The 13046-nt window shown below is 34.3% G+C and overlaps 2 protein-coding genes across 2 annotated transcripts; both read left to right on the top strand.

Annotated features, from left to right (window-relative positions):
- Positions 1-1513: 1513 nt before the first annotated feature.
- On the top strand, positions 1514-6280 carry LOC113705688 (vesicle-associated membrane protein 714). Its single transcript, XM_027227611.2, has 4 exons — positions 1514-2047; positions 3040-3230; positions 5003-5166; positions 5792-6280. The coding sequence occupies exons 1-4, from the start codon at positions 1831-1833 to the stop codon at positions 5883-5885; spliced, it is 666 nt and encodes a 221-aa protein (XP_027083412.1). The 5' UTR covers positions 1514-1830; the 3' UTR covers positions 5886-6280.
- A 4606-nt stretch (positions 6281-10886) lies between these two features.
- On the top strand, positions 10887-12662 carry LOC113705681 (neoxanthin synthase, chloroplastic-like). Its single transcript, XM_027227599.2, has one exon. It carries the CDS (start codon positions 11018-11020, stop codon positions 12503-12505), a length of 1488 nt encoding a protein of 495 aa, XP_027083400.1. The 5' UTR covers positions 10887-11017; the 3' UTR covers positions 12506-12662.
- The last annotated feature ends 384 nt before the right edge of the window (positions 12663-13046 follow it).

Genomic DNA, 13046 nt, shown 5'->3' with positions numbered 1-13046 from the left:
TTTTTTTTTAAAATTTTACATGACCCACCACTATTCCCTCCATTTTCCCCCCCCTGTCTCCTTTCTCTTTCTCTCCTCCTCCCCTCTATTTCCTCCCCCCTCCTCCTCCTCCACCTCCCTTCTCCTCCCTCCTCCTCCTTCCTCCTAACCCCAAACCCTTCTCCCACTCGCAGGTGATGGCAGCGACTTTAGCCACCACTCTAATCACGACCATCTTGGTCGCGGTTTCTGATCGCGATCAGATTTGATCGTGACTAAGAAGGTTGCAGTCAGTCGAGGAGAAGGAAATTGGGGGGTGGGGAAAGGGAAAGAAAAAAGAAGGAAGGAGAAGGAAAGAGAGGAGGAGAGAGGGAGGAAAAACCAACAGAGAGAGAAAGGAGAGAGGGTCGTGGGTATGGGGATGGTGGCGGTAAGGTGGTGGTTGTGGTGGTGGAGAGTGATGGGTAGTTGTGTATTTTTTTGGTATATTTGGAGTTGTTTTTGATATATTGTATGAATATGGTGTTTTTGAAATTGTTTTTGTTTGTGTATTACTGTAGCATTGTAGATGAAAAAATTATTTTTCAAAAAAGCCTAAATCCAAACAGAGCATATAGTAATTATCCTAATTGCTTAGCTCATTAAGGTGTAAAAACACTCAAGGTTTTGGCACATTCACGCTATTGTAAACAGAGAACGTACACCTACAATTGTGTTACTATAGTCATGTATATACATTTTTAATCTTTTTCATTTTTATTCAAAATAGACAAATTGATTAGTTTTAATACATGTAAAGAACCAAAAAAAATCTTAAGTAAAACTTAAATGCACAATAATCAAGGGTTCAAAGTTAGGGTTATCAATGGGTTGGGCTAGCCCATGCTCACCTTGTTCAATCCATAGAAAGTCCAATGAGTCTTATATTTAATAGAATCAAGTAGAGTTTTTTTTCTTTTTTCTAAAGCATAAAATCAAGTAAAGTTTAGATATATATAATAGGCCCAAGTTAAATATGGGTCGAGTTTGGGCATCATTATGTTCAAGCCTGATTAAGGCCTAACCTGCTCATATGTATAATTAAAAATACAATATATATAATTGCATATTAAATGATATATATATATAATTACACATATTATAAGATTAAAATATTAATAAATTATATACAAATTTATAAATATTAATATATTATATATAATTATATAGTTAATTATGAGTTTGAGTCGAAAATAATATAAGACCGAAACTCATATTAAATGATGAGTCGAGTTTGACTATTCTAACCTAGCCCCGAACTCGAAAACTCAAAAGTTTCATTTATTTTTTAACTGAGATTAGGCTTCTCAAAACCCAATTCATAGAGCCCGATTGACACTCTTAATTCCAAATTAAGACATGAATTCCAATAAAGCCCTAGTGTTTTTTGAATTGAAATTAGGTTTGTTAAAATCCAGCTCGTAGATCCCAATTGACACCATTTGTTCGAACTTCGAAGTTAAGACACGAATCCCAATTTTCCAAATAAAAACCGGCCACAACAAAGCGTATCAAGTGAATTTTTTTTTTTTCTTTGTGAGGAACGTATCAAGTGAATTCCAAAAATAATAAATTATTGGATGTAGTAGAAATAGAACACTGACTAGCCCGTGGAGGCGTGGACTTACAGCAGCCGGTGGACACCATCCCCCGATCTTCACTGTCCCAACTAACTTCCTCAAACCCAAATTCAAAACCCTAATCAAACCTCAATTTCCATGTATATGTATGTAAATTATACCATATAGATACATATACTTAAGTTTACATATACGTTTATTGAGTAGTAGGTAACGAGGACGGGCTACTTTGATGGCGATAGTCTATGCGGTGGTGGCTCGGGGGACTACCGTGCTCGCGGAGTTCAGCGCTGTCACGGGGAACGCCGGAGCAGTTGTGCGGCGGATATTGGAGAAGCTGCCGTTGGAGGCCGAGTCGAGACTCTGCTTCTCTCAGGATCGATATATTTTCCATATTCTCAAATCTGATGGCCTGACTTTTCTCTGTATGGCTAATGATACCTTCGGAAGTATGTTTATAAAGTTCCCTTTTCTGTGTAGTTTCTGAGGGTTTGACTTTTTTCTTTAATAAGAAATTCATTTTTCCTGGATTAAGGTCTTAAATTCATAAATTCTCGTTTTCTTTTTTGACTGGATAACTATTGTTTTCAGTAGGATATTGATGATAGAGGTATTATTTGTTGACGGAGTTGCAAAATTAAATTGGAAATTCTGGAGTCATTTCTTTTTGTTTATTGAAAAAGGTGGGATTTTTTTTTATATGTACAACATTTAGCAGCAGCTAATTTTCTTTTTGTAGGATTGGATGATGATTATGTATAGATTAGGCCATAGATATTTATCTTTTGTGCACAGACTGCTTCTTGTGTGATATGTTCTGAGGGTCGATTAAGTGCTGCTGAGGTGGGGTTTTCAATATTTGGAAGTTTCAGATTAAATGCGTACTCGTGATTAAAGTGCAATATCTTGATCGAGCTTGAAACTTGCATTTTGAGACTTCCTGATAGTATGAGGTGTGAAAAAGAAAAGACTTTAGCTTTCTGGGGTCCTTTCGGATTAAGCCCTTTGTGTATGTTATACTATTAAAAAAAAAAAGAATGGATCATTGGGTCGAGGAGGTGGTGAAAATATGGACGGAAAGCTTAGTCATCGCCATGCTTTGTGTGGACACAAATATATGTGATTTTGCTTTTATTTAAAGCTTCTAAAAGCATAATTTTCCTTTCTAGTTAATGTTGTATATCTTGAATTCTTAATGCCTACATTACGCTATTTTGCTTTTATATAAAGCTTCTAAAAGCATAATTTTCCTTTCTAGTTAATGTTGCATATCTTGAATTCTTAATGCCTACACGCTATTTAAGTTAGTGTCTCTAGGTATCATTTCCTCATTTTTGCTTACTTTTTTTCTGCTAAATCACACTTCTACATTGGTACTATGTGTAGGCTATGTAAAGTTTTCTAAGTTCTGATTTGAAATTTTAATGCATATTTGACCCAGGAAGGATACCATTCTCATACTTAGAGGATATACATATGAGATTCATGAAGAACTATGGCAAAGTGGCACCTTATGCACCTGCTTATGCTATGAATGATGAATTCTCAAGAGTCTTGCATCAACAAATGGAGTTTTTCTCAAGTAATCCTAGTGCTGATACCCTCCACCGTGTTAGGGGTGAAGTTAGTGAGGCAAGTATTTTTCTTTTACCTTACATGGGGTAATATGAAAACAGAAATTATATAAAAAGCTGTTTTGTCATTTTTGGAGTGCATGTTTTATTTGGTGATTTGGATGTTGGTTTTCCATCCTGTGTTGGACATGTAGCAATAAGTTGCCTAAGTTTAAATCTAATTACTTTTAATAAAAGGTCTGTTATTCTTGTTTCTAGCTGTTCATCAGGAGTACTCATTTAGACATTAGGAAACACTTTAAGGAAATGTACAAGAGAGAACAAGACAATCGCATTTTCTTGTTTGCTGTTTGCATTTACTTCTCCATCTCTTTTGGATGTATCGGGCAACATGCATGTTACTTTGCAAAAGGTCTTGTCTTTTTGTATTCACTTCTCAATCATGGAATGGGGGGAATATTCAAGAGTCTCCCAGTGAAGTGCTGCAAATTTGCTTTCTGTCTTCATTAATTTAAAGCTTTGAGTTGATTGGAGCTGTTGATTTGGATAGGGCATACTGTGGATGCTGATGCTTCTAGTAACATGTCCCGACAGACTCATATTGAGATTCAGACTTTAAATTGATGTAAGGACAAGTAAGATCTTGCCTTACTAGCACTAGCAGAAGAATGAGGGGATCGTGGCCTGTTTAGGGGCCGTGAAAAGTACCCATGAACAGTAATGTGGTAAGAAAAGATGGGAGGAGGAAAATAATTTAAGGGGAAGAACAGAGCAACTAATAAAACAAAATCTCAATCTTCATTCATCAAATTCTCTGTACCTAGAATAACATAACTATTTGTACACCATAAAGCTTCCTAAAACTCGTAATTCCATATTCTAAATAGAAAATTTAACTAGTTGTAGAACTTTAGAACTTTTAGGAACTTTCCTAATAAATCCGACAACTTACCTAATATGATAGATATCTGCGGTTGGCAGTTTTGTCTGTTCACATTTATTGAAAAGACAGTGGAGCGCCAATAAGGACTTTTTTGGAGCATAAATATTAGTTCCCGGCTAGAATACCTTAAATTTGTCTCGAAGTAATAACTATGTATTCTGTGGTCAATTTTTTAAGTTTTACGCACAGAATTGGTTTGAGGATAAGTATTCTTGTAGTATCTAAAAAGGTCCTACCCCCTCCTTTTGGGTCCCTCCATCTCCACCTTTTTTTGTCGTTTTTGCTTTTATATTTTGAGGAAGAGTCACAGTATTAGTATTCGCTTTCGCCCTTAAAACATGCTTCTACAAGTTTATCAAATAGCTACTTTTCAATCCCTTGATATAGCCAATGTAATTTGTGGCGGGCAAGTTTTTGAGTTGAAACAAGCTCAAGAGAAATATAATGACAAGAGTTGTAGTTTTGAGTGATCTAATTGGCAAGGAGAAGGTTTGCAGCGAGGCGTTTTACCACATAGTGTGAGGTGGAAATGCTAGAGCATGGGACAAAAGCTCCATGTGTTTTATGACTTTTATGACCTTTTAAGCAAGCCCAAATAGATCTGTGATATCATTGTCTAGAAAACTTCCAAGCGTAACTTGGAAATTTACTGTTTCCTTGATGAAAATTTGTGCGTGCATGTGCATAGGTTAGTTGTATAGGAGATGAGAATTTAGAGATAAAAGTTGATTGGTGATGATTGGCTTACTATCTATTGAGTGAAATAGGAACTTGTGACAGTTTTCTGTCTGCTGGTTGTAACTGTCATTGAGCATTATTCTCTTACTTTGCACAGTCTTTTTTTCTTTTAGGTAATATTCTTGTTTGATCTTTAACCTGATCTCTAGATACGCACAATAATGGTGGATAACATTGAGAAGATACTTGAAAGAGGTGACCGCATTGAACTTCTTGTTGATAAAACAGCAACAATGCAAGATAGTGCATTTCACTTCAGGAAACAGTCAAAGCGTCTTCGTCGAGCTCTTTGGATGAAGAATGCCAAACTCCTGTGAGTATCGTAGCCTCGTTCTACAATTAGAAGGGAAAAAGTAACTTCGACTCATGTAGGATGATAATTTATTCAATGTAGACTTTAGCTTGAAGTTAATTGTGGCATTCTTAATCAATTCAGTTCAACAGCATGCTCAGCAAGTTATCATTCAGTTTTTGCTTTTGCATGAATGACAACTTTAGTTGAATTTAGGTTATAGAGTAAATTAGATATTGTTAATTGACTCGTGGTTATGAGAAAAATGACCAGTAGAAAACTGAAACCAAGGGGAGCATTCTTGTTTCAAAATCTTAAAAATAGCCAGAATAATTGCTGGCAAAAAACTATTGAACAACTAATCTTATCTACGCATCCTAGCGTCTTCTTTTCCTTAGCTGCTGCTCGTTTACTGCAACTGGAAAATGTCTTTTTCTTTGTTGGCTTCATCATAAAGTTGGGAATTTTCGACAGCCTTTTAGATTTATTATCGATAATTTTTTTTCTTTTGCTTCTCTCTTTCTTTAGTTTATAGTTTCTTTACCTTTATGTTCTCAGCAACGGAGCATTCCGTCAAATTTTCTCATAGGTTTAAAGCAATCTGGCTCTTTGAACTGACGGATAGGAACCTATAACATTTATGCAGGGCTTTGTTGACGTGCTTGATCGTAATACTGCTGTACATAATAATTGCTGCTGCTTGTGGTGGCATTACCCTACCGTCCTGCCGGAAACGGTGATTTCTTGGATCAGGGATGCTATAGATGATTCTGGGATGATGATTCTCAATACTATATATCGTTGGATTCTCCTTCCTCTAGCCCGTGTTAATCACTTCCAACTGCTCCTCGTTGTCCCAGAGCTGTGTGGAAATAGAACAATATCAAGAACCATGGTCATCTTCTTTTTTCTTTTTCTTTTTTTGTATATTATAAATGCTAGAATTTTTGGGCCTCCTGGTTCTCGTAAAATGTTAATTGTAGTTCCTTGTAAAACACCCCTTTCTTTTCTTTTTTTTTCCTTTATTTTTGGGTAAGCGACCTGTAGTTATGTTATTTATATTAGAACATAATTTGTTTCGGACTTTTATCGGAAAATTAATTATTTGTGGTAAAATTTCAAATGATTTGGCTAACGAGCGTCTCAATTTTAAAGGATTTCGCTAATGAGTGCCGAAGGTCTTATATGTTAATTATAGCGAAAATTGTTCAAAACGTCTCTTATATTTTGTAAAATGATTTTTTTCGCCCTTCATTTTTAAAAGTGTAATTTTATGTTTCTTACATATTCACATCGGTCAAATTTAGTTCCTAACTAGGTTTTCGATCATTTTTTAGCAGGAATCCATCACGTGCAAGGCACGTGATCATTTTTTAAGAGTAAATTTGTCAAATTATATTTTATATAATCTAATCTATAATCCTTCATATTTTATAAAACAAATTTGTTCGTTCCTCATATTTTACAAAATGAATTTTTCCATCCTTCATATTTCAAAAAATGAATATTTTCATCCCTCACTGATTACGTTCCAATTCCAAAAGCGAAATTGCATACTATTTTGTTAACTACCATAAAAGGACTTTAAAACTTTGCAGTTCAAACAAAGACCAAAAGATAAAAAGAGTTCATTTGGTTCAGTGGTCGAAGCAGTTGCAGGATCTGATTTCCAATCCCAAAAATGAAACTGGATACTATTTTGTTAAGTACTATAAAAGGACTTTTAAACTATTCATTTCAAACAAAAACCAAAAGAAAAACAAGAGTATTTATTTGCGCGGCTGATTAGTGATAAGCCATCAACTTTTGCCGCCCCACAAATCTTCCGCTTGATGTTGATCTTAGTATACTCGCGTTGGGTCCGTGTCTAATTCGGCCCTTCTTTAATGGGTTAAATGCAAAAAATCCCGCACGAACTGTATACAGAAAAGTCGGACACATATGGATCTATGGCTTCCGGGCTGTGTGGATCTGACAAGGGTACTGCAAATCTATGACACTGCCTGGCAGCCAAAAAGGCAAATTTTTTTTTTAAACTCTGACGGCCGGCAGCCGGCAGAATTCTGCAAAAATTTGCTGCTGCCATCATTCAATGTCATCGCATTCAATGCAGAATTATTGCTGCCATCGAATTATTGCTGCGGCCAGGCAGAATTATCGCTATTTTTAAATTCACAATTTGATAATGTCATGTTCTGCATTTTTTTCTTCAAATGCAGAATTATTGCTGCCATCGAATTATTGCTGCTGCCAGGCAGAATTATCGCTATTTTTAAATTCACAATTTGATAATGTCATGTTCTGCATTTTTTCTTCTTTTCATTTTTTTTGCCTATTTTGTTTTTATATTGCACAACAAATTTATATTTATAAAATTATATTGTACATTAAAAATTACATAATAATTTTAACAAATAATTTTTCAACAATTTGAGAACTGCATCTTATTATAAAATGAATGAGATTTTTTTTTTAAAACAGCCTTTTTTTAGTTTAACATCCTATAGAAGTAATTATTGATTTAACAAATCTGTTTTCATCTTTTTCTTACGTTCCAATTTTGAAACGTAATTTAATTAACTTAAAAGACTGTCGGATTTAGTACGTCAAGCGGCATAAGTTTTTAATAAAAAAAGGGGTGAAATTGTTGCATTGGAAAATGGGTGAAATTTTCAATATTATTTAGTGAATTTTGTACATGTCAAAACAAATATTGTGGTAGATTTTATTTTTTTAATTGAGTTTCATTTTTGAAATAATTGAGGCGTAAATATAAAAGAAAGGGTTGGGATTTCAAATATGATTAAAATAAAGGAACATGTGCAATTTTGGTCCCCCCAACGTTTGGTCTATGAGTTTAAACTAATCCGTGATATTTTAACCAAAATAATTATGATAGCAAATTTTTTATTTTAGCCAAATTTAGGGCAACTAATACAAAACTATAATATATAACGGTCAAATCAAGTTAGAATTAGTCAAAAGTTTGATTTCATATTTTTTGGTCCCTTATGTTTTAAATAATTATATTTCAAATGAAATAAAATGTGAATTAGATTGAATGCATAAAAAATGTGGTCTAAATCTCATTAAAATTCTTAAAAGTAATCCACATTGTCAAGACATATTAGTGTAAAGAGCATCTTTTCGTTAAATTAATTACCAACAAATGATAACACATAAATCATATATAAAAGAAAATTTAGTGAAAAAAAGAAAATCTTAGTCGCTGTTAGATGAAATCAACAGATCAAAGAGACGAAAAGTATATCTTCAATCATTCAATATTCAATGACATCAGTCACTTTCATTGAAACATGCAAAAAAAAAAAAAGTGTTTGACAAATTTCCAGTGTTAGTTTCGGATTGTGGAAAAATATAAAGGCCCCCATACGGAATCTTGAATGCGATGGCAGCAGCAATAATTCTACATCTCCTGCAAATTTTTGCAGAATTTTGCCGCAGCCGGGCTGACAGGCCAATGACTTTGTAAAAAAAAAGAATTTTGTCTGAGCTGTGTCAGAGTTTTTTTTAAAAAAATTTGCCTCTTTGGCTGGCAGCCATAGATTTGCACTACCATCTTGTGGGACCCATATATGTCCAATTTTTTTTTTTTCAACGATATTCCGAGTAATTAGCTATTAGAGTTTACCCCATAAACTATAATAATAGGCATTTTACTCCCTTGAATTATACATTTGGGCAACACTATCCTTACTATCTTAAATTTTTTCTTTTTTTCTCTATTTTTTCTCTATTTTTTTTCCTTTTCTCCCATTTCTTTTTCCTTTTATTTTCTTGCTTTGCCCCCCTGTCTCATGGAACTAGCCAATGTGTCCCTCCAATGCTAAAAGACTTACATCAAAATTTTAAATATTTTTTGAACTACTTTTTTAATTCATTCATTTTTAATATTTCATCATAAACTCTTTGTTATTACAATATATATGTAGTTTATATTGTAAACGATTTAAGTAACTTATATACTAATTCAATAATTCAACAATTTAAGTATCTATAACCAATTAAAGTTTATAATTACTCAACTATTTATAACAAAAGTAACTTATTATATATCACGTAAGAAAGAAAAGTTAACAATTGTTTTTTGTAGTGAAATAAAAAGATAGGAATAAATAACAATAGTAATTCATTTTTTATTTGTTATTAATACTATTAATAATTGATTAATCAATATCTCTATTTTGTTCTTATATATTTGAATAGTTCAAATTCTTAAATGATATTGACTTCTACATTTGGAAAAAAAATCTTCTACACCATAGAATTCTTTTATAAAATGTTGACATGAGAAATTAAGAAATAAACAAATTTTGATTAATTTAGTATACTAATTTAAACAATGTTTAAAGAAAATAAAGAGGAAGAATCTAAAAAGAAAAAGATAGGGAATAAAAAAAATAACAATGCTTAAGATAATGGGGTAGATTTGTCCAATTACATAGTGAAAGGGGGCAAAACGCCTATAAAAATAATTTGGGGAGTAAACTGCAATGAGGTATATAGTTCATGGGGGGTTTTTTTTGCATTTAACCCTTGTTTTATTTGTGTTGCTATTTGCCCACTTATTTTTTTTTTCCTTTGGAAAAAAACTTTTTGTTTCCCTTTTTTTTAAAGTAATAAATTCCTACTAATGCAATGCAAAATGTTATATAAAAATGATAATGCATGCTCTTACTTAATTGGTTAAAAACTCTACCAAAAAAAAATGAGATGGTGACCATGTACCACTCCTGTTACACTTTTGGTTTTCTGATTTATTTCACTTCATTTTTCCTGAATTTTGATGGTAGGCTAATTCCTCAAAATATTGTCAAAATATAAAAAAAAAAACTTGGCAAATATGGCTTAGACAGGATTTGTGTTCAAAACTATGCCTGCCGTACTGTGTTAGTACAACAAGCAACAAGGTTTTATTTTTTTTAAAAACATTTGTTCAGCACAGCAGCCCCTGTTTGTGTTTGTAGTATGATACGATTCATTAATTCATGTTTGTAGTATGATCAATCAATCTTGTGTTTTGTGCCTTTTAGTTTGCTTTGGCAGGATTACTATTTTAGTTCGGACTCTAAAGCGAGAATCAAGGTAGGTTTCTTATCATGCACCCATTAATATCTAATCTAACAATACAAGGCATCCCCTTTTTTTTTTTTCCCAAAATCCGCTCTCTCTGACTATGATTTTTGGTTCCTATCCAAGAAAAAACAAGTCAGCACGGCAGCCCCACGAATTATTTAAAAAAAAAAATGATGGGTGCCGTGTTGGGCAGGAATTTTTTTTTTTTTTAAAAATAAAATCTTGTTACCTGTAATACGGCATGCATAGTTTTAGACATTAAGTAAGTCTGTCAGAGCCACATTTGCTAGATTTTTTTATTTTTTGGTAATATATCTACTTGAGTAATTCTGTAAATTCTACTCCAACATATTTTACTAGTTTTGCATTACTACTTAACTAAAGTGGAAGCTGATTCACATCAAATCTCTCCTATGCATACATGATTTATTTTTTAACTAAAGACTAAAAGGTTGTCTAATATGACAACACAGGTGATAAAATGCCTAGCAGAAATGAGGCGCCATATCCATACGGCCAACTAGCTATGATTAAGTTAATAGCTACAAGAATCTACTATATTAATTCTTGTTAAAGTTGATAGAAACGACCAAGAATCGATTATAAAAAGCATCCATTTCTTGCCATTGCTGGTCCTGGTTGGTTGATTCTTCATTGTCTTCATTAGAGTACCTAAACGCTTTCTTCATCATCAATTCATCATAAACATTTCCCTTCACTCCTCTCTTTTCTGCCTAAACCATCAAAGTTAGATTTTCAATTCAGTCTTTTGTCAATGGAAACTCTTCTGAGGCCGTCTCCATTTCTTGCACTTTCAACTTCTCATCCTCCAATATCATGTTCATCACTGAACCCTCGATTTGTTTCTCCTAAAACCAAAACTTCTGCAAGAAACGTTCGTAACAGAGTCAGAAGCAGCAAGTTTAATTCCTTTCTTGACTTACAGCCTGCATGGAAACCTGAACCTTTAGACTTTGATGTATCGTGGCTTGATCCTTCTGATCGTCGCTTTGATTTGATCATCATTGGAGCTGGACCAGCTGGTTTAAGACTAGCTGAGCAAGTATCAAGATACGGGATTAAGGTATGCTGCGTGGACCCTTCACCATTATCTATGTGGCCAAATAACTATGGAGTTTGGGTTGATGAATTTGAAAGTTTAGGCCTTGATGATTGTTTGGACAAGACATGGCCCATGTGTAGTGTTTATATCAACGATCACAAGACTAGGTACTTAGACCGTGCCTATGGTAGAGTAAGTAGAAAGGAACTCAAGATTAAATTGTTAAGTGGTTGTGTTTCAAATCAAGTCAAGTTTCACAAGGCTAAGGTTTGGAAAATAGAGCATCAAGAATTTGAGTCTTCTGTTGTTTGCACTGATGGAAGTGAGCTGAAGGCAAGTTTGATCGTTGATGCAAGTGGATATGCTAGTCCTTTTATTGAGTATGACAAGCCGAGAAACCATGGTTATCAAATTGCTCATGGAATTTTAGCAGAAGTTGATAATCACCCCTTTGATTTGGATAAGATGGTTCTGATGGATTGGAGAGATTCCCATCTAGGAAGTGAACCAGATTTGCGCAAAGATAACTCAAAGATTCCAACTTTTCTGTATGCGATGCCATTTTCTTCAAATTTGATATTTCTTGAAGAGACCTCTCTCGTTGCCAGGCCTGTGTTGTCGTATATGGAGGTTAAGAAAAGGATGGTGGCAAGATTGAGACACTTAGGCGTTAAAGTAAGGAGTGTTATAGAGGAAGAGAAGTGTTTCATTCTGATGGGAGGGCCACTGCCTAAAATCCCTCAAAGTGTGATGGCAATTGGTGGAAATTCAGGCATAGTGCATCCTTCAAGCGGCTACATGGTGGCGCGGACAATGGCTTTAGCACCGGTGTTAGCTGATACAATTGCAGAGTGCCTAGGCTCAACCAGAATGATTAGAGGGACTCCACTTTATGATCGAGTGTGGAAGGGCCTTTGGCCTGTTGAGAGGAGACGTATCAGAGAATTCCACTCTTTTGGCATGGAGACCTTACTGCAACTCGACTTAAATGGGACTAGAAGATTTTTTGATGCTTTCTTTGATTTAGATCCTCACCACTGGAAAGGGTTTATGTCTTCAAATTTATCACTAAGGGAGCTTGCCATGTTTTGCCTGTCTCTGTTCGGTCATGCCTCAAATCCTTCCAGATTGGACATGGTCACCAAGTGTCCAGCCCCTTTGGTCAGAATGATCCGTAATATGGCACTTGAAACCATTTGATTCTGCAAAATTATTTTTCATTTTCAGGAAAGACAGTGATGAAATAATTTTGTTATTTTGCAGAACTTTGTATTTGATGGAATGATTGTATGATTATTGCTGTCATGAAGTTTCACTAGAAGTTTAGGATTAGTCAAGTATGCATTATCTTCAGACATTTCCAATTCATTCAAACATATTCACTTCAGATTTTCAGCCAATGATTTAAGGCCTTCGGCATCAGAAAGTCACTTAAGTTCAATGACCCTGTGCTGCTGAAAGTGAACAATATCAAGGACATGGCGAATCCTAAATATATAGTTGCCTTGTTAAGCTTGTAGAATCAATTGGCACTTAATAGTAAGTTAAAAAGCAGCAAATCAAAATGCTGAGGTTTGTGTTTTATATTCCTTCCACAAGAATATATTGTAAGAACAGTATGCTGATAGTCTGAACGAGTACTTCAGTACAAACTCATTTTAGGCAAATCATACGATAAAATACCGTAGATGTTCTTTTGTAGTCGCTGATCAAGGTAACCAATCAGATGCTTCTTGTGGTT

This window comes from Coffea arabica, chromosome 1e (genome assembly GCF_036785885.1).
Source record: "Coffea arabica cultivar ET-39 chromosome 1e, Coffea Arabica ET-39 HiFi, whole genome shotgun sequence".
Taxonomy (NCBI): Eukaryota; Viridiplantae; Streptophyta; class Magnoliopsida; order Gentianales; family Rubiaceae; genus Coffea; species Coffea arabica.
The sequence above is the reverse complement of the archived record's forward strand: the minus strand, read 5'-3'. Positions and strand labels throughout refer to the sequence as shown.